A 22004-nucleotide genomic window follows, 5' to 3' on the forward strand; every position below is an offset into this window, starting at 1 on the left:
AATAAAACATTTAATCTAGTATTTGTCACAAAAAAAAAAATATATAAAATAATATTATCCTCTAAAAAGTATAATATACATATTATCCTCTAAAATATAATATTATCTTTTTTATTGCCTTTTTTATTACATCACATATTTTAGTAGTTATCATAAATTAGGTATCATTTGAAAGCTTATGATCTCAGAATTCATCCTGTGAAAACTGTTTTGAAATTGGACATTGTGTTACCATAGAAACGGTACTCTAAATTATTTTATCAGGCTCCTCCCCTTTTGAGCATCATCATGTTTCATAATTTATGATCAAAATATTTTCTAATCTTGACAAAACACATATTGTCAGAAAGGTCTGAGCCTCAAGGTTCCATATTTTGTGACAGAAGTGATATTTGGACAGAAATTTATTCATTTGTTATGGTAGAATGCATACAGTTAAATTCAATGGAATTCAATGGCACCCGGTGGCTATTTTTGGTAATACGCCTAAACAAAATCTCATGGGAACTTCTATTTTTGTGATATCAACTTCAAATTTGGAACACAACTTGGTTAGATATATGGCTTTGATTTTATCGTAATTTTTTTGTAAAACATATTTTGTAAAATATATATTTTATATATATAAAAAAATATTAATTAAGTTTATATATATATAAACTTCCATAACTTTTTCATACTTTAATTTTTTTCAATATTTTTTTTAATTCACCTCAGTAATAATCTGCTATTTTTTCCCTTTAAAACAAGACCAAATTTGGGTCTATACTCCAAAGCATTCTTGAATTACAACCATTTAAGCTTGAATAGTGCATTTTAATGTCCATTCTCAAAAAGGGGGGTGACAGGTAAAGGGTTAAATGGTAAAGACTTCAAATTAAGTCAATATATTAACTCAATTAACTTGAGGTGCGCAAGGCGTCTAACCCCCAATCACTTCCTGGGCGCCACAGTAAAAATGGCTGCCGGCTGCGCTGGGTTTGTGTGTCCATGGTTTGCAGTGTGTGTGTGTTCCCTACTCACTATTCCTAATGTGTGTGCACTAACTTGGATGGGTTAAATGCAGAGGACAAATTCCGAGTATTGGTTACCATACTTGGCCTACACACGTCACTTTTACTTACACTTAAGTAGAATGATCAATGAATTTGAATTAATTGCTTAAAATGTTTTGTTCCATAAATGCATTGATCTCAGTACTGTGCATGTATCACTACAATATACTAATAACAGATTTTATTTGATTCTTGGTAAATAAAACAATCAGACAAATACAATAAAAATACAAAAGTATTTTCTTAAAGTTTATTGTATATCACTAATCAAGGCACATTTGCATCTTTGTATAAAACATGATAAAGTAGAATGTCAAATCAATGCATTTTGGAGACCATTTCAAATATTAATATTAAAAAACAACAAAAAAAAGAAACATACAAAACATCTACAAAATTGTCATACACAATTATAGCACTTGAAATCTGCTTGTATGAAGCTCCTTTTGAATAATCTCTAGGCCTTTTTATGTGTGGACAGACTAACAGCAAGATAACAAGAACAGCAAAGTTCTAATGTCCTAAACATTAATTGAAATATATATTTTAATGTCCTCTGGTCTTAATAGGAACCATATAGGTGATTTGAAGTGTTTCTGTGTGCGCAAGTGTTGTGGTAAGTGCAAGTTTTATGACATAATTTTCAGCAAATAATCACAGCTAAAAACAGCATCTTATTATTCAAAGCTTCACAGCTTCACTTCATCTCACTTATTCCTATGTGAAATATTTTTAAGCCCTGCTAATACTTCTCCAAATACTCCTTTATTATGCAATCTTAAAACTTGCTGAAGCTTGACTGTAAGTCACAGTAAATATACAATAGAATAAGGGCCTTTAGGGGCTCTGAGCCTCCTCGAATATGGTTCGATACGTCTGGGGTATGCTGTCAGCCACCGGTGTCTCACTGTGTGAGAAAAGAGCCGGTCTGGTCTTAACTGGGATACGCAGGAAGCGCCCAGAGGTGACAAGGTCTCCATAACCACGGGCATGAGAGAAAGCATAACCAGATCGCCGTGTGCTGATTCGTCTCCGGGGGAATTTGCGAGGCAGCGGCGCAGGGACAGCTTCGGCCTGTCTGACTTTGTGTCGCACCTGTAGAGCGGAAGCCAGATATAAGAAGAATATACAGAGAGTGGAAAGGAAAGAATATCATTAGTAATGAAGAAGCAGGAAGAAGGAAAAAATGAATGATTCCTGCTCATGAGTTTATGACCCCACTGATTGTGGATTCCAGAAATAACCCTGACATTACGCCTCAGCATGAAGCCGCCGTGCCACTGCATCCCACAGCTCTGACTCACTCTACACATGCGTTCTACTCATAAAGGGAGGAAGATCTCACATTGTCATCCAGTACTGACGCATTACCTGAGAGAGTTTGAACGTGCTTTTAGAACAGAACTACTTTACATTTTAAACATCAGGGCTTGACATTAACTTTTTTGCTCACCAGCCACTGTGGTTACTAGCCACTCAACGTTTTCACTGGCCACAATTTTGACATCGATACCATAAGGGGGAAACTGCCATATAGATATTTTTTAAATGATCTCATAATTTGGCATAATTAATTATTTTATTATAATTAGGCTGCTGTCACTTTAAGACCTGATGCATGGATCCATTATACTGTCACACGTGTGTTTTCTTTCTCAGCTGTTTACGTTCACTTAAAACATAACTGACTGTGTTTACGTGAATACTCACCAAGACGGGCATTTTGACATTATTTTGTGTGTATTTGTCTGTTTAAGTGCAATAAGCAGCGAAAAAAACAACAACTTAATTTAGTACTTAGAGGCGGCTTTATGTGCATGCATTTTTGCCGTGAGCACAAAATCTACGGGAATTAGTAAAATGATGCGCGATCCACGCCGAAATTCAAGCCATCACACAATACTCTTATGGAAAGACCAATTTAATTTCATGTCTCTTAGGTTCATATATTGCAATGTTGTAGTCAAGACTAAGACCAGATGAGGTCTTGAGTCCAATTCACCCTTCGCCAGGAGTTTGATTGACAGGCGATCCAACCAATCGTAATCCGCTATCCGCCATTTTGTCCGACAAAGCAGGCAGGAGAGCTAGTAGATTAACGTTGGTGTACTTGAACTTGAAAAACGGTGTGTACTTATGTCTTTCCGTGGTTGAAACAACATTCCTTCTGATGTTCATTCATGTTTATTTGATGCTATAAATTAACTAGAAGGAATAGATGATCCGTTCATAAACAGCTTTAACTGAGTTGCTACAGCGATCTGTCACCACACATTAAAGAGACAAAACGCTATTTATTGTTTACATTTCTTTAAAAAAATGACAAAATTTGAGGCTTTGTTTCATATCAAAAGTAACCTGCTCTGTCCTGTTGTCAGTGTCCTCTCTGCTCCGCAATGTATTTTTCACTGCGTGAGAATATGATGTTTGGCGTGAGAGAGCCATGGCTTGTCGGATGTAACAACAATAACTGAAGAGAGAGGGTCTTTGCGAACCGCCAATTGTTTCAGAGCCCATGAAAATATGGTCTCGCACTATGGTATCGAGTACAACGATAAATTGTATTACTGAAGGAAATTGTATCACTGAAGGAACTGGTTGAATCACCTTGTCATTGATGGTGGGCTTGAGTTGGATGAAGAGGAACCTTTTTGCCACCACAGGCAGAGAGCACAATATGGTGGTCAGAAAGATGGTCAGCCACACGTTCGGCTGGTTTAGGGAGTTTCTTGCAGTGCCTGAGAAAGATTGAGTCATTTGGAGCCGTTTAAAACGCACACAAACAGGATAAGCAGATGTGTTTAGGAGTGAGGGACACTCACCAATGAAAGGAACAAAAGACGTGAAGATCAAGTACATGCCGTTGCTGTACATGGTGAAGGTGACGGCAAAATACACAGACAGACTGCCCCACAGGAAGAAATGATTCACTGCTGTCCAATAGTACGTTTCCAAACCCAGCTTAAACACACATAAACATGGTGTTTATATGCATGAGAACATGTACACTACCATTCTACATTTGGGGTCAGAAATCAGCATATTAGAATGATTTCTGAAGGATCATGTGACACTGAAATTCAGCTTTGATCACAGGAATAAATTACATTTTAAAATATATTAAAATAGAAAACAGTTATTTTAAATTGCAATAATATTTCAAAAATTTTTATTGTATTTTTGATTAAAATATAAATAAATGCAGCCTTGTCGAGCAATAGAGAACTCTTTCAAAAACATCTAAAATCGATCCCCAAACTTGTGAATGGTAGTGTATACAGTACAGTGACCTTAAAACTATTTGGATGCTCAAGCCACACTAAAAAATTTATGAAATACTATACAAACACATTTTTAGTAAAACATTTCACAAAAAGTAATTGTTAGGTTCCCAAAAATGAGCAAATAATGTTGGGGTCACTATACAGTATGTGTCCAATATGAACTGAGTGATGCAATGCATTGCTAAAATGTGCAACGATGAGTTTTTTCATCGATCAAACTTTGGAGTATAAGACATGAATATACATACAACCGGCGTAGCGTCATAGAACGTCTCTGAAAAGGTTCACGCCCACTTTTAGGGGAAAACCGGCGAGCGCCATACACAGTATCGGATTGAGGACGTGTACTAACCCTTACAAACATGTAATTTGTATTTAAACATTTTTTTTTCACACAATAGGCTACCCCTATTATGTATTTGTATTTAATTAAAATTTTCCACACAGTATTGTGTATTTTTATTTTATTTTAAATACATTTCCATGTATTTATGCCCATCTCTGCCTGCCATTATCATCAATATCTTGCTGTTATGGAAATATCATGATTTACGGATGATGCTATCGAAAGCTAAATCAGGCTAGTTGTATGGCTGGACAGAAAAGTGCACTCAGTAGCTACTCTAAATATAAAGACATAATATTATACATTTAAAGATGTTTACTTCTTAAAACCGAAGTAAAATCATTCACTGGCTACCTGGTGACTCGATGAGGTACGAGTAAATGTCCGGGTAAGACACTTCTGGCCACTGGGTGGGGTTGTTAGACCAATTTGACGCTGGTACTAGGGACATGTTTTTAAGTTGCCCAAATTAAGTTTATAAATGTATCGTTCACGCTCTATGGAAGGCAGGGTGGACATATAATTACTCGACATATTTCATCTAAGTGATTTCTGAAGTTATACACGTCTGCCGGCTGTGTACGGACGTTGTTTTGTGCCGCTATTTTGTATTGAAGTCTATGGGAAGTCTGGTTTGTTTTCCCCTAAAAAGGGGCGGTTACGAAATTTACAGTTAAGTTCCCGGATGTGCCGGTTGTATGTATGCGTTAATAACTGTTCTGAATTTATTTATTTTTTTTGTATAGTGTTGAATGAGAATTTACCTGCACACTGACGGCAATAAGCAGGCAGGTCTGTGCCAGCAGGGCGAAGGACTGATAATCTGCGATGTCTTTGCCATCATCTCTGACGGTGTCGCACATGGCTGCCCAAGGGACGAAGAAGAGGATGAGTGAGCTGTAGCAGCTGTGCAGCAGGATCCTCGCGAAGGCCATCTTACTGAAATACTGGTTCATCTGTCCCGGAGCGTACAGCTGGGGGTACTGGAAACTCCAGCGGTCATTTACGTCCTGCACACATACACATGTTCATGAATGAATTTACTTTCAATGTAGCATGCTAATCCAGGGGTGGGGTATATTGATATACTGTTTGATGACATACTTGATCAAAGAGACTGAGTCCAATCACAGGTAAAGCCGTATACACCAGGTTGTAGAGCGTAATGAACCACTCATCATACACAGTCTACGGAAAGAGCAGAACACACACAAAAATAGAATGTATGCTACAATATTCTGAAATTCATGGAATTAATTTTTCAATTCACACTTTCACTCAGATTGTTTTGCTGATAATGTAAATTTATTTTATTTGTATTATAATGAATAATTTTTTAAATGTTCATAATTATTATATGTATGATTTTATACATATGTAGTATTATAATGTATCATTTATAATTATTTGAACTTTACCTTAATTATACAATAAACACATTTTAGAAATGTAAATGTAATATAAATGTTAATGTAATTTAATGTATTCAATTAGAAACAAATTTAAAATAAGCATTTCACTTGGACTGTACAGTATATACAATATAATTTAAAGTTAGCAAATATTGTACACAGAATTGCTGAACTGAAATTAAACTCAATATTCACAAAAAATCTGTAGATTTTGGAACGAATGATAGGAAGAGTGTACATTTCGGCACCGTTATGTCAATAATCTCAAAGTGACCAAACATTATCTACTGTATCTCTAACTAGTACAACCAAATTCATGTGATATCATTTTAAAGATTTCCATCTCACCTGTGCAGAGAAGCCGCAGAAGAAGCCGTACCAGAAGTGGACGAATGTGAAAGTGAAATTCTTGTAGAAGAAGTAGCGCAGGAACTTAGACATGCGCAGATACGACCAGCGGCCGTGTACCAACAGGAGGCGCTGGAGGTAACGGAACTGGGCGAAGGAGAAGTCACTGGAGAGAACCGCCTGCATGCCCTCCTGACCACTAATGCCAACGCCAATATGGGCAGCTATTGAGGTCATGAGGAGTTGAAAGATTGTAAATGTTTTTAAACAGACAAGGCTGGTAAGCAATTTTAGCATACTAGACTTAAGTTTATACATATACTGTTTATGTTGTAACATTCCCAGTTTTGTCACTGACCCATTGTTTCTTATGAGCGCATATAATCGTACTCTTGCAAGATGACTTTTTGTGTCTTTCACACTCATGCCATCTCTCTTTGTAAGAAACACTCACTTTTGATCATGCTGACGTCATTGGCTCCATCTCCAATAGCTAGAGTCACAGCTTTCTTGTGCTTCTTGACAAGTTCCACCACTTGAGCTTTCTGAAGAGGGGTAACCCTGCAACAGATGACCGCTTGGCACATACATGCGGTCCTCAAGAGCTCCAACTCCATGTCCTTCTGCAGAGCAAACGCCTGGGCACACAAGGATTAAAACAGTTTCTACCAATGAACTGTTGTGTTTTATTGAACTTATGAGGAATGGATCCTCTTTTCGATTAATAAACCAAGGTTAGATTTCTCTTACCAGACTGTGGCCGTTAATTACCAGTCCGTAATCGCCATCAACCTTCTCGTCTTCAACCACCTGAGATTTTTTACCCAGAAATCTGCTCTTCTCAATGGGTGGCTCATCCCCTGATTCTGGTGACATCTTTTTCCTGGCATTCCTGAACATAGAGTATGGATCACTTAATTTCAAATGTGATCCATTTGAAATGGTTTAGCGCAGGGGTGTCCAAACCCAGTCATGGAGGGCCACTGTCCTGCAGAGTTTAGCTCCAACTTGCCTCAACTCATCTGCCTTTCTAGAATGCCCAGTAAGAGCTTGATTACCTGGTTCAGGTGTGTTTAATTGGGGTTGGAGCTGAACTCTGCAGGACAGTGGCCCTCCAGGAGCAGGATTGGACACCCCTGGTTTAGAGATAGAGAGAGAAAACTCACACAAGCTCCTGTCGCACTTCCTCTGCTGTGTTGGCGGCCACAATGAAGATCTCTTTCATTTCCTCTCTGAGCATATTACAAGAGTAACCAATGTTCTCAGCCGTCTCTGTGGGACATTGCAATGGTTTGCATAATGCATAATTTGCATAATGAGCGGCTGGAAACATTAACTAGACCAGCACCAAACCAGCGTGGAATAAGCTGGTCTTTTGAGAAGTTTAAAAGTCCATTATTAAAAGCTAAATTTGTGGTAAATGATCAAGTTAACTCACCCTGTTTGTCTCCCGTCAGCACCCAGATTTTGATGTCAGCTTTGGCGAGTTGCTCAATGGTCTGAGGCACGCCATCTTGAAGTTTATCCTCAACTGCAGAAGCACCAAGGAGCTGAAAGCACATATAAACATACTTTATGAAAGAAGAAACACTCAGAAATAAGAGAAATCCCATTGGCTTACATTGAAGGAGGGACATCTAGAGAAGCAAACAACCTTACAACGCTTTAGTATTATGTGTGATGGTGATTTTACCAGCAAATCCTTCTCGATCTCTTCATAAACAGCATCCAGTTTTTCCTCACGGTCATCCATTGACGTGCTGGCAGCATGATGTCGCTCTCTCCATTCCTCAAACTTGTCTTCATCTAAGTCCTTATAGGCCAAAGCCAGTGTCCTCAGACCCTCTCCAGCATATTCCTGGGATTGTGTTAGTCAAACATGAGTAACTTACACAGACACTCAACACAGTCTCATGGAAACACAAATGTAACTCACGTTAAGGTGTTCTGTGGTGACCTCCATGAGTTTGGTGGACGATGGATGCAGCCTCTCGAAGATAATAGTGTCGGCTCCCTTACAGTACAGTGTCAGCTTGCCCTCTGGATTACGAACTGAAGAAACACACATATACTAGACGATATCGTAATGGAGATTTAGAGTGTTTTGCAGTAACTCCAAATCTCTCTCAAGTCTCACCTATAACAGACATCCTCTTGCGAACGTTATTGAAGTCCAGCACTGCCAGTAGCTCGTAGGTGGTGGGAACTCCCATCTCCACCACAGTGATGGTCTCTGGGGTACGAGAACGAAACACAAAGCCAAAATTCCTTGCTGCGGTGACCAGAGCCCCCTCATCTGGAGACTGAGCCTGGTAAAATAGCTCTCCTGTGGAGAAAGAGAGAGTTCAAATGCCAGTCTTAATATATTATTCAAAATAAATTATCTAAAATCTGGTCCCAATTTCATTTGAATTTGGATGGATGGATATGAAATTCAATAATTGTTTCTTAAGAAATGTACTATACATTTTGTTATTATAATGATTTCATTTCATTATTCATTTTCATAATTGATGGATACAAATTTATTTGTCAGATGCATTTATTAATTGTTGCAACACTAATACAGACAATACAGGGGTTGGACAATGAAACTGAAACACTGGCCATTATAGTGTTGGAGGCTCCATGCCTATATATGCGTGGCCAATCTTCACTGATTTTACATTCCATCAGTAAGAGCTGAGTGTGAAGGTTGAATTAGCAGAGCAATTGCACAGCTGCACATAAAATATTGCAATCCACACAGCATAATGGGAGACATATCAGAGTTCAAAAGAGGACAAATTGTTGGTGCACGTCTCGCTGGCTCATCTGTGACCAGGACAGCAACTCTTTGTGGTGTAACGAGAGCTATGATAACCAGGGTAATGTCGACATACCACCGCATACTGTGGGACGAACCACATCCAACAGGGGTAACTGTCGACGCAAGAGGAAGCTATCTGAAAGGGATGTATAGGTACTAAACCAGATCAAAACTGTATTCATGGTCGGGCTGCTATCGCCAAACCTTTGGTCCCTCGAGCCAGTGCCAAATTTCAGTTTCATTGGTGCCAACATTGCAAATCTTGGGCTGTGGACAATGTGAAACCTATTGTTCTCTGATGAGTCCAGCTTCACTGTCTATCCCACATCCGCGGGAGTTATGATGTGGAGAAAGCCCAAAGAAGCTTAAAACCCAGACTGTTACTTAGAGTGAAGCACGGGGTGGATCAGTGATGCTTTGGGCTGCAATATCATGGCATTCCCTACAATGCTTCATGGACACGACACTGCCAAGACCTACCGAACCTTTCTGGAGGACCATGTGCACCTAATTCAAGCATTGTACCCTGAAGAAGGTGCCGTGTAACAGCATGATAATGCACCAACACACACAGCAAGACTTGTGACAGAATGGTTTGATGAACATGAAAGTGAAGTTGAACATCTCCCATGGCCTGCACTCTCACCAGATCTAAATATGTTTGAGCCACTTTGGAGTATTTTGGAGGAGCAAGTCAGAAAACGTTTTCCTCCATCAGAATCACATAGTGACCTGGCCACTATTCTGGAAGAGGAATGGTTCAGAATGTGAAGGACTGTTAAGGACTTATCTGTCATTCTCAAGATGAATTGATGCTGTATTGGCCACAAATGGAGACTTTACAACATACTAATAAATGATTGTGGTCTAAAACCAGGTGTTTCAGTTTCATTGTCCAACCCCTGTATATTTAAAACAATGCATTAAAAATGTATGCAATCTGTGTATAAATATGTGAGAATGCATTGTGAATAGCTAATAGTGCTGTAGAGCATGCACTAGATGGCACTCACCTTCAGTTTTTTCCTCAGGCATGACAGTGTGGCAGAGCGCCAGCAGACGGAAGAAGGCCTGGACCTCTAGAGAGCCCAACTTCACCGCTTCCACCAGCTTATGGTCATGGAAATAGAACTTTGGGTCGGCAAGAGAGTTCCAGGAGAAATCAACCTTTTCTGTCTTCTATAAATGAGGAAGAAAAGGGAAAGAATGAGTAAGGAAAAGAGATTTGTTCTTATTCTTAGGGTAATCACTAGAATCACTTTTTACTCAAGTGAATATTTATGAGAAATATATATTGTCAATTTTGGAACCACTAACCTCAGTGACTTCAACCCTCTGCCCTGCAAAGTCCAAAACCTCACCTGAGGAATGTAAAAACAGGTGAATTACTGTATACCTTGTAGTTGAAATTGTTACATGCTATATGACAACTCTTTGAGATCTTACCATATGATTTTCCATTGATGGAGCACATGTTGAAGGTCATGATGTTCTGGGTCAAGGTTCCCGTCTTATCAGAGAAGATATATTTGATCTGACCCAGCTCCTCATTGAGAGTGGTCGTCCTGGCCTGGGCTGGTGTGTTACTCTTGACGTAATACATCTTACGGTCCCAATCAATGAAATAGCTGTTCCCTAGACGAAGGATCTCAACACTATTGACAAGGAAAAAAGATCAATAGTATCAATTTATGCTTGTCAGCTAATAAGTATGAAATATGGTTAGGTTTAGGATTATAGGGGTTAGAGTTACAAATGATACTATACATAACTAAATGCAAGTACTTTAAATGTGCGTATAATGCACTAACATGTATAGACATATAGTAATACGTATGTGGTGTAAAATCATTAAGCATAGTAGTTAAGGTCACCAAATAACGTTTGACCAGCATTTTTAGAATTTCATATTTTCTTTCATTACTAATTATATCAGCATAATCATGAAAGATTTAACTAAAAGATTTACATGAATTTCAGAATTTTTCAATGTACTTGGTAGTCATTAAATATCTCTTAATTTTGCATCATAACTTATTTTGTTTTAAATTTTAACAAAAATGTATAAATAAAAATAATTTTTATGAAAATCAAAATCAAAATAAAAAATATTTTTTATGAGGTCTCAGATGTTTTGACCTCACTGTATGTCATTTTAATGAAGTAGAGGACATTTGCAGATGTTTTAACAATGTATTGAAGATATGTAATATGCATGCAAATAATCATATAATTTTCATTCAATATAAATTGAGTTCTAACCTGACATAGAGAGAGATGGGCACTACAGTGTTGAGGATGATGACGTAGGACCAGAAGGTGAGAAATGCTGAGAGAGATGCATTCGCCCCATCAGCCCTGGGGAGGAAGACAATGAAGGAATTCCCTTCCTGGTATTCCCAAATGGCATTCCCAATAGACAAGATGGTGCACATGAAGGCCAGAAAACCAAAAATCTAACACAAAAATGAACAGGATTTGAAATGAAACATCACTCAACCATAGACCAAAAATAGTTCTAAAGATATTTACATGAATCTACTCACAAATATCACCAGGACATTCATGAGATGATCAATGCTGGTTCTCTTGAAGATGGATTTGCCAGAGTTCTGCATGAGCTTTGTGTCAGGACCTAACCAGATTTGAACAGAGCTGTTAAACTGTATTATAATCTGAGAAACTTTGGGCCAGATTTACTAACAGCCTGCTCCAGTGCAAACCCAGTTTTGGGGTTTAAGAACTACAGTCAGGATTTACTAAAGACACGCAGTGAAAAAATAGCAATGAAAAGGCGCAGACATGTGGCTGACCTTACTGCATATGTAGGAGTTTCCTTTATTAGTTATTTCTTTAGTAATTAAATAAATCATGCGATGTGATTTATGTTTGCAGTAGTCAATTTACTGGGTATTTTGTGCATTATTTAACACCCCAAAAAAGCATGTCTCAACCCTTAAAGGGTTAGTTCACCCAAAAATGAAAATTCTGTCAGTAATTACTCACCCTCATGTTGTTCCAACCATGTAAGTCTTTCGTTCATCTTCGGAACACAAATTAAGATATTTTTGATGAAAACTGACAGAATTTTGACTCCTCCATAGGCTTCCAGTGTGACCGAAACTCACCGGCCCAGAATAGTTATTAAAACATCGTTAAAATAGTCCAAGTAACTACAGTGGCACTACATTGAGTTTATCATGCGACGAGAATACTTTTTGTGCACAAAAACAAACAAAAATAACGACTTTATTCCACTTTTCATTTCCTTCTCTCTGGGCCTCGTAGTGTTTTTGCGCTGCGCGTCTGTGTTGCACGTCATCACGCAACACACACATGACCGGCGTCGACCAATAGTGAGCCTACGTGGTGACGTGTAACACAGACGCGCTGCGTAAAAACACTACGCGAACCAACTAGAGGTCGAGAGAGAAGGAAATGAATAGTGGAATAAAGTCGTTATTTTTGTTTGTTTTTGCGCACAAAAAGTATTCTCGTCGCTTGATATACTTAAGATTGCGCCACTGGAGTCACTTGGACTATATTAACGATCTCTTTAATAACTTTTCTGGGCCAGCAAGTTTCGGTCACATAGAAGCCTATGGAGGAGTGAAACATGGCTCAGATTTCATCAAAAATAGCTTAATTTGTGTTCCGAAGATGAACGAAGGTCTTACGCGGTTGGAACAACATGAGGGTGAGTAATTACTGACAGAATTTTAATTTTTGGGTGAACTAACCCTTTAAACGCATGCCTGGGGTTTTTAGTGACCAGGGACGTCATTCACTACCCTCCTCCTCCTCATTCAGTTAGACATCAAACTTCTTAGTATACCTCAATCAATTCATTATAAGCAATATAAAAAGAAAAAAATATAAAAGAATGCCTGTTTTCTCATTCATTTTTTTTTTTTTTAAATGTGTATCGTATCGGTTCGCTAATGACCCGAGGTGTGTAACAGTGTAAGTATATATATATATATATATATATATATATTTCTGCACAACAGTAATTGAATCTTTGAGTGCAATTAACCTTTAGTTACCGCAGGCAGAAAACAAAAGAATAGGAAGCATCATCAGCAAAACTTGAAATGGCTCAGTGATTTACTGCAGAGCAAGTACTGAACGCAATCAGATATTAGTGTCACTGTCACTTGATGGTGGATCTGGTGAAGAAGCTGTCAGCAATCAAAATATTGATTTTGAAGATGTTGAAAAAGATAGTTTTTAGAATATGTTTGAGATCGCAAATATGAGCCAAATGCTGAATGCACTGGGAAATGAGCTCTGACGAGGACAGTATGATGGTATAAAACACCTGCTCAAAATGAACCTAACAAAGCTCCAAAAGATAACAAAATATGCTTTATTTTATTCTTCTGTAATTGTTACTCTAATATTAGGAGAGTTCTATATTATAGCGACTGGTATAGATCCATCCGTGTTAGATATAGATCCGGGTTGCTAAAGACCCAAATATGTAATAATGGCGAATTGGCAAAATATTCATGTATGCTATGATATTTGATGCTATGAACTTAAACAGAGCGTTTAAGTTGCTGTAGAAGGAGGCATGACAGAGAACAGATAGAGCGTGATAGAAGGGAGAACATTAATTTGGCATGCCAGAGGACAAAGTTATTGTTGCTCTTGGTAGATTGCATTAGTCATAATGGAAATGAGCGGTGGCATCTGTGTCCTTTAATATGCACATTGTCAGAAAATCACCAGCAGAACTTTCCACTCCCATTGGCACTTTTATGGGATTGCAGTTTCATAATACGATAAGCATAATACGTCCATTTTCAGTATGATTGCGCACCTCCAAACACCACCAGGCCGAAGCACCACTCTGTGTTTCTGAGAGTACATCCTCTGAGCAGAATCCTCTCATTATCCACGGAAAACATCTCTCCTCCCACCGTCAGAGTTCCTGTGAACTTATCCAGGCGGTTGTTTGGAGGATCACAGTGCATCTCACCTGAGACATACAGCATTATACATTTAATATGCAGACACCAAACAGGGACACGTTCAGTCTAAATATAGTAAGATAGGCTGAGTACAAAATTTGAGCCCTAAATTTATAAACATGAATGTGATTCTAGACCGTATAAACCACTTAGCAATACCTACTGTAGCAACCTGATATCATGCAGTTGCTGTATAAGTGTCACTCACCATTGAATGCTGCTAGTTTCTGGATGTCATTGCCCAGGTCTCCTGTGATTGTCAGAGCTTGTTTCACCTTCAGGTTCGTCTCTCTGTGAAAGTCAGGGAAGAGAGAGAGATGATGGCTCCGGTACACAGTTATTACAGATGAAGTCCATGTTTACATGCACATGCTGAGCTACTGACCCGTCCAGCTCAGCTGTCTCAATATAGACGAGGTTGAGAGGTTCACTACTAGAGAGCAACAACAGATCAGCCTAGAGCACAGGAAAAACAGGCAAGTTACTTTTTTAAGTTGCTTACAAAGAAATAATGACTTGTTTTTTCAATAATCATGTTTTTTTGCACTGTACAAATGTTGGCAATTCATAGTTTTCACAGGACATCACAGCCTAATAGGAGCGCTCACCTGGAGGGCAAAACAAGGCTTTCCTCATTTTCCTCCACCAGTCATTTTTACCAGGTGTGTACTAAGTACTAATGTTGTAAGAAAGACCAAATTCAATATACACCTTACTGATGATGCATACCACGTACAAAAGCAGATGAACCCAGAATATAAACACAATTATGTGCAGTTTCTCATTAATCAGTTTATTCCATAGAAAACGCTGAACTGTTTAGTGTTTGCTTTCATATTCTGGGCTCATCTGCTTGCCTAAAAATAGTATAAATCATCAATAAAGTATACTGAATTTGATCTTTTACCTTGACGGTTTTAGCACATTAAGGTTTAAGTGTTACTCATGTTATGTGTTTTAGAACGTCTCACTGTTTTTAGTGATTGAAATAATGCAGCAGGTGCTGTATATGGATCACAAGTGCCCAAAACATGCAGTTTGATCAGATATTTTTGTTTTTCTTCTTTTGAGATGGTTATGAAAAGATGAGATGAGATGAAACTGACAGGCCTTTGCTGCAGTTCTATGGATGTTTTGCCCTCCAGTCACATGACTGAAAACTATGAATTAAAATTTTGGTAAAATAATAGCAAGAATCCAGTAGTAATTATATTATATTATATTATATTATATGATATTATATTATAATTATTTATTTTTTGCTAAGTTCTTTGGAGAAGAGTTCTGGCACAGTGTTATTTTAGTATTATTTATATACTATTATAGTATTTATTAATATTTTGCTTTTATTTTTATATGTTCAGTTTTTATTTTAATTTTAGTCATTTTGTCATGTGCTTTAGTTATTATTTATAGTTTTAGTCGTTTTAATACTTCAACTTGTTAGCTGCCAAAGCAACATATCCAATTTTTGTTTTAGTTTCTTAAGGTTTAAACTTTTCATCTAATATTCACATTTTATTTTGTTTCAGATGTATTTCAATGAAAACTATTTTTAATAGTTGTGGTTAACAATAACAACACTGTTCTGGCTATATCACCCACCAGCTAGTTGTTAACCATAATTTCTCCCCTCCCCAAAAAAATAGTGTTTAATAAAAGTAGCGTTCAATATCAATACTATAAACTTACCGTGACAAACTCATTGTTTTCCAGCTTGATAATGTCGCCCACTTGAACATTCATCCATTTTTCACTTTTCAACCTGTTTGAGAACATGAGATTTCATTCACCACCATATTCATTTTGGGAAAATACTTTTTGAAAAAAAGTAACATCATATACACAGAGACTGAACACTTACTCTCCATCAATAAGCACGTCCACTTTTCTGTTGTTCACATGATTGTCGTTCTTGTGTCTGGTCTGTGTTGTAGGGTGAACATAAAACACAAGGCAACAGAGAGACAAATATGAGCGGACAGTCACATTATTGTCAGTATTGGACATGGACAGGAAGTAGACTCACAATGTCGTCAGAGAGATCTTTGGCTAGAGTTATAGACAGCACCAGCAGCAGTGGAACCACAGTAGTGAACCAGGACAGAGACGAGATTTGAGGAATCAGCTGTCCAACACAAACACGGTCAAGTATGTTAGAATTCCTCTCATTTTATAAAACTTTTGTAATTTCAGAGCAAAATTTTAAGATAATAATGAGGTAATCTAGTAAAGATCTATTTGACTAGTTACCTGTAAGATGAGAAGAAAGACGAAGTAGGCATTGGCCAGTCTCTGAAACTGCTCAAACAGATTGAGAGGGAGGAAAGTGAAGACGTTGTACTTGGAGGTCTTGATGGCATTGTTCTGTAAGGACACACATACGAATTTAGTTTTTTTTAAAGAGCTCCTATTATGCGTTTTCAGATATTACTTTTCATGCAGTGTGTAATAAAGCTGTTTGTGAAAAGGTCTGCAAAATTTCAAAGATTAAAGTGCAGATAAATGGAGTAATTGTCTCCTAAATGAAATAACTTATTCTGAACCGCCTGAAACCAGTCGTCCGTAATTCCAGTCTTACTTCCTGCTTAAACCTATGTAGGTTTGTAACAAATTTGCATAATTCCACCCTATGGTCTTCATTTGCTGCCTGTGGACAGTGTCTACTTTGACCCTCAAACTCTGTAGTTGTAGCTGAGACTGGAAGATTTTGGTTCCTGTTATTGACAAGTTGAGAAGACACTTTTCTGTGCTGCGAAAAGCAGATCCACTTTGATGCACTTCCAAAAGATGAAGAACTAATACGGTAAAACTGACACCATCATTATTGTTCGTCTCACTATGTATCAAGTGCTGAGGAAATGGGCCTTTCGGTTTCGACACGCATGGTAAGCGGTGGACCAATCACAACAGACTGGGCCATCTGACCAATCAGAACAGAGTAGATCAATCACAACAGGCTGGACCTTCTGACCAATCAGAACAGAGTAACCAATCACAACAGACTGGGCCATCTGACCAATCAGAGAAGAGTAGACCAATCACAACAGACTGGACCTTTTGACCAATCAGAACAGAATAGACCAATCACAACAGGCTGGACCTTCTGACCAATCAGAACAGAGTAACCAATCACAACAGACTGGGCCATCTGACCAATCAGAGAAGAGTAGACCAATCACAACAGACTGGACCTTTTGACCAATCAGAACAGAATAGACCAATCACAACAGACTGGACCTTTTGACCAATCAGAACAGAGTAGACCAATCACAACAGACTGGGCCATCTGACCAATAAGAGCAGAGTAGACCAATCACAACAGAGTAGACCAATCACAACAGACTGGGACATCTGAACAATCAGAGCAGAGTAGACCAATTACAATAGACTGGGCCATCTGACCAATCAGAGAAGAGTAGACCAATCACAACAGACTGGACCTTTTGACCAATCAGAACAGAATAGACCAATCACAACAGACTGGACCTTTTGACCAATCAGAACAGAGTAGACCAATCACAACAGACTGGGCCAACTGACCAATCAGAACAGAGTAGACCAATCACAACAGACTGGGCCGTCTGACCAATAAGAGCAGAGTAGACCAATCACAATAGAGTAGACCAATCACAACAGACTGGGTCATCTGACCAATCAGAGCAGAGTAGACCAATTACAATAGACTGGGCCATCTGACCAATCAGAGCAGAGTAGACCAATCACAACAGACTGGGTCATCTGACCAATCAGAGCAGAGTAGACCAATCACAACAGACTGGGTCATCTGACCAATCAGAGCAGAGTAGACCAATTACAATAGACTGGGCCATCTGAGAAACTGAATCCTTTATTGAACCCTTTCAGACAATGCATGTAAGAAAAGAGGTGATTCTGCATTCTATATTATGAGAAAATTTAAGTATTTTTGACAATAGATCCATGTAAACATAAAAACTTTTTTTTTTTTAAAGAACCGTTAAAATAGAATAATGGGGGTACTTTAAAAAAAAGTAAATATATTGCTACTCACCGCATACTTAAACGACAGGTTGAATTCCCTGTCATTAGCCCGCAAATGCCTCTCCTCTGAGGCAAGTAAAAAAACACATAAATAACATTAAAACATTAGGGGAAAAAAACAGAGTTGTTTTATTTCAAGCTTCAAACATTGTGTTCAGTGTAGTTATGATATACCTTCTACTTTCTTTTTCTTCACGTTAATTCCACACGCAGACAGCAGAGAGCCCATGTTTCTATGATCAAATCATCACGCTGATAAAGAGAAACCAAACCATGAAAACACATTAAAAACAATAATAAATTAAATAGTTCTTAAAAACATTAAACATGAAGAAAACTACACAACTTGAAACATCAGTTGCTTTAAATCTGTCATGATCTTTTGAACAATTCAACAATTTGAATTAAAAATACTTCTAAAGCATTTATTAATCTTAGTTAATGTTATTTTCAATATTTACTAATACATTATTAAAAAGAAAAGTTGTGTCTGTTACACCACCAGCATAATGGACTGGTGCTAACATCTATCAAATGAACCAATAACTAACATTTACAATGATCAATAAATATGCTAACAAATGTATTGCTTGTTGTTAATGCATTAACTAATGGGACCTTGTTGTAAAGTGTTACCATTTGATTTAATAGGTAACAGACACCATAATTGTTTGAATTGAGAATTTATTTGAATAATTTTCTATTTAATTTATTATTCAATTATTATTATTAAAAATTCTATCTATCCAACTGCTTTTCTATGTAGTGTCATGGGATGCAGGAAATTATAAATACATTTTATTCTAATAATTTATTCAACTGAAGTATTTCATTAACACATTACAATTTTATGTTAAAAGAAAAATGTGCCCTCATTTAAGTAAAAAAAAAAAACTTGCTTGAAAATGAATAAATACCATGTGACCATATTTATGTGTTTGTTCTATAACAGTCTGTAGAGGTTTTCTGTAAAAAAAAATCGGGTTCATTAGTCTTAAAGCTGAATTGTAGTCACAAATTGTATCCAACAAAACCTACATTAAAATAAAAACTGCAGGTTGGAGAGAGTTTCATCGTAATGCATTATGATCTTTCTGTTAGTGTCTAGCTGTGGTTAATGATAAACTGGTAGAAAGTTCAGTGTATTTTACAGCTCTCCTCTTATCAGCGCAGGTTATTGATGAGAGGAACATGTATTTACACATATAGGCCTCCACATAACACGTACTGTCGCTGTGCTTCCTGATCTCATAGATTATGTACCTGTCAGCCATTTTCATAGATGTAAGCAATTGTTCATATAACACAGAGACATTCAGCTTGATCTTAAATAACACTCTAAAATGCTGGGTTGTTTCAACACAAGATTGGGTCAAATATGGACAAACCAGTCCATAGTTTTTAAACTAATTCTTAAACCCAATGGTTGAGTTTTTCCATATTTTACCCAAACATGGGTTGAAACAACCCCACTTTTTTTTTTTGTAATTACTATTAGATGCATCTAGACTAGACTATCATACCTTTGTCTACATGTCAAAAACTAAGACTGAAAATTATTACATACTGTATATGAAAAAGGCTATACTGTATGAAATAAAAATGAAACTGGCCTGTCTGAAACTAGTGAAAAGTTTTGTATAGTGTTGTGAGTATATCACTCACAACCCTGAACATTAGACCAAACTCTCATACCTTCATCTCACTCTTTATCTAATCTAATATTATTATGATCGCTCAAAAGTCAACACATCGCCAACGCCCATGTAAAGAATTGCTGTGAAATATCAAAAATGGTCAACCGTTTAAATTAAAATAATTTATTTCCAAGCAAAATAGAAATTGATGTTTAACATAACATCAGTCCTTTAAAATATAAGTTCTCAAAACTATTTTTTCTAATGCATGTCATCAAATTAAACTAAAATAATGACACTGCAATATAAAGTTCCCAATTATTAAATTATTATTATTATAATAATATGTTGTTAAACTTATTAAAAACTTGAAGCTGTGGTTGCTAGAACATTAACATAATAAGTGTTAATGTTTCCTGGCATTATGGAAGGGTATTGCGAGACTGTACCATTTATGATATGGTAATAAGCAGACTTAAGCCAAAATCATTTGCTTAATATTTTGAAATATAATTACCACCATAATGATACATTGGAAGGCTACATTATTACATAACTAAGTTCAAAAAGGCCTTTTTAGCAGCCATGTAAAGTTACTACAATGAAGAACACAGTGCTACATGTGAATTACAATAAATGCACTAAAAACAGAACATGTATACGTAGCACAAAACCCTCCAATCCACATAAATAATAACAAAAACTATGTAAATAAAGCAAATGTGATGGCACAAAACACTCCAACACACACACTATATATATATATATATACATATATGCGTGTGTGTGTGTGGGTGTGTATAATACAATTATTTGTTACTTTTCATTAAATCACATGTATTGTCTTTTTAAATATGATTTTATGGTAAGGTTACTTATGGTTAACTAAGTAACAGTTTTTTTTTTTCTATATCAATCTATAATTGTTATATTCTATTAGAGTGACTCGATTTTGCCACATTGACAAGGAACAGTTCAATGACCATAACTAATGTTGGCGGTAAATGGCGTTGGTCTAGAGACCGGTTTCCCCTCGACAGCAGGAAAACACTCGACCCTTCACCATCTATATTCAAGAGTCAACAAGGAAAATCACACACCCTTAATGACTGCTTAAAACTCACCACCTTATCTCTTCGCTTTTGACAAATCTGCATTCTTCTCTATGTCTATACTGACACACGTATTCATACTCGTTATAATATTTTAAACTAAGCACACTGCACTGCAAGTGCCTTTAGCTACTGTAAATAAGTAACTTACTGTACTTTCAGAGTGAAAAACCTTCCTTCTTAGAAAAGAAAATCTTACAAGATCAACATACTCTCTCAAAAACTCACTAAACATCTATTAAATGATGAAGCGGCACCAGCTAAAGGGGTGTCATACCTGAGTCACACGTTTGCCATCCAAGATCCCTAGAGAAACAGCAGCGTTTCAGAGTAAACCACCACTCCATAAACATGCGTGGAAAAGGACACGCAGAACCTCACTACAGTTCCCATAATGCAACTGCAAACGAGTCCCCTTCTTAGAGTACAGGTGAAAGTTAAGGGTGTAACCTGACATCAGGAAGAGGTTTTCAGGGCTGGGCGGAGCCACCGGCTGCAGTTGTTTCCTATTAAGGGTTAATGATTGGACAACTGGTTATGCTTGAAGAAAACGGAGGGATTGCATAGTGTATCGTGTACAGGGACAGACAGAAAGCAAACAGTGGATGATCTTTGGACTCTGCTGGGATGGAAGAGGGAAGCTGGTAAAACAGTTGGATGAGGGAATGGCGTGAGCCAGTCGCTAGAAAACGGCGGATTTTTTATATAATGAAAAATCTTCCAATCTCATTTACATAGTTTAGCTCAAATTTGGACAGCTGTACCAAGAAGAAACTAATTTTATTACTCAAGAGTTTGCTCGTTCACAGCTCAGGAGACAATTCTTCCATTTAATCTAATTGCTGTATAGGACAAACAACTGACATATTACATGGAACTCTCTCCTATCGGTAAAAGCTATAAAAACACTCCAAAACAGATGGAGCATACATATAAGCATCATGTTTACAGCATACTATATCACATGTCAGCTGAAGATATGCAAGATAGAGCTGTTTTATT

At 37.3% G+C, this 22004-nt stretch overlaps 1 protein-coding gene across 3 annotated transcripts; it reads right to left on the reverse strand.

Moving 5' to 3' along the window:
• Positions 1-1278: 1278 nt before the first annotated feature.
• atp8b5b (ATPase phospholipid transporting 8B5b) lies at positions 1279-21393 on the reverse strand. Of its 3 annotated transcripts, none has more exons than XM_084400284.1 (29): positions 21280-21379; positions 19171-19219; positions 18428-18505; positions 18264-18319; positions 16484-16597; positions 16260-16358; positions 16095-16156; positions 15923-15995; positions 14616-14686; positions 14439-14521; positions 14080-14238; positions 11801-11889; positions 11517-11710; positions 10701-10909; positions 10572-10615; positions 10268-10433; positions 8583-8771; positions 8382-8497; positions 8139-8303; positions 7884-7995; positions 7612-7717; positions 7196-7337; positions 6900-7083; positions 6446-6669; positions 5790-5873; positions 5450-5695; positions 3878-4016; positions 3663-3793; positions 1279-2150 (listed from the first exon to the last, which is right to left on the reverse strand). In XM_084400284.1, exons 3-29 carry the CDS (start codon positions 18480-18482, stop codon positions 1893-1895), a joined length of 3570 nt encoding a protein of 1189 aa, XP_084256410.1. In that variant the 5' UTR covers positions 18483-18505; positions 19171-19219; positions 21280-21379; the 3' UTR covers positions 1279-1892. The 3 variants fall into 3 exon arrangements, with proteins under 3 accessions (XP_084256410.1, XP_084256412.1, XP_084256411.1); XM_084400286.1 differs by having other exon boundaries at positions 19153-19219; XM_084400285.1 differs by lacking the exon at positions 19171-19219 and having other exon boundaries at positions 21280-21393.
• Between the last annotated feature and the right edge of the window lie 611 nt (positions 21394-22004).

Source organism: Rutilus rutilus (assembly GCF_951802725.1).
Source record: "Rutilus rutilus genome assembly, chromosome: 25".
Classification (NCBI taxonomy): Eukaryota; Metazoa; Chordata; class Actinopteri; order Cypriniformes; family Leuciscidae; genus Rutilus; species Rutilus rutilus.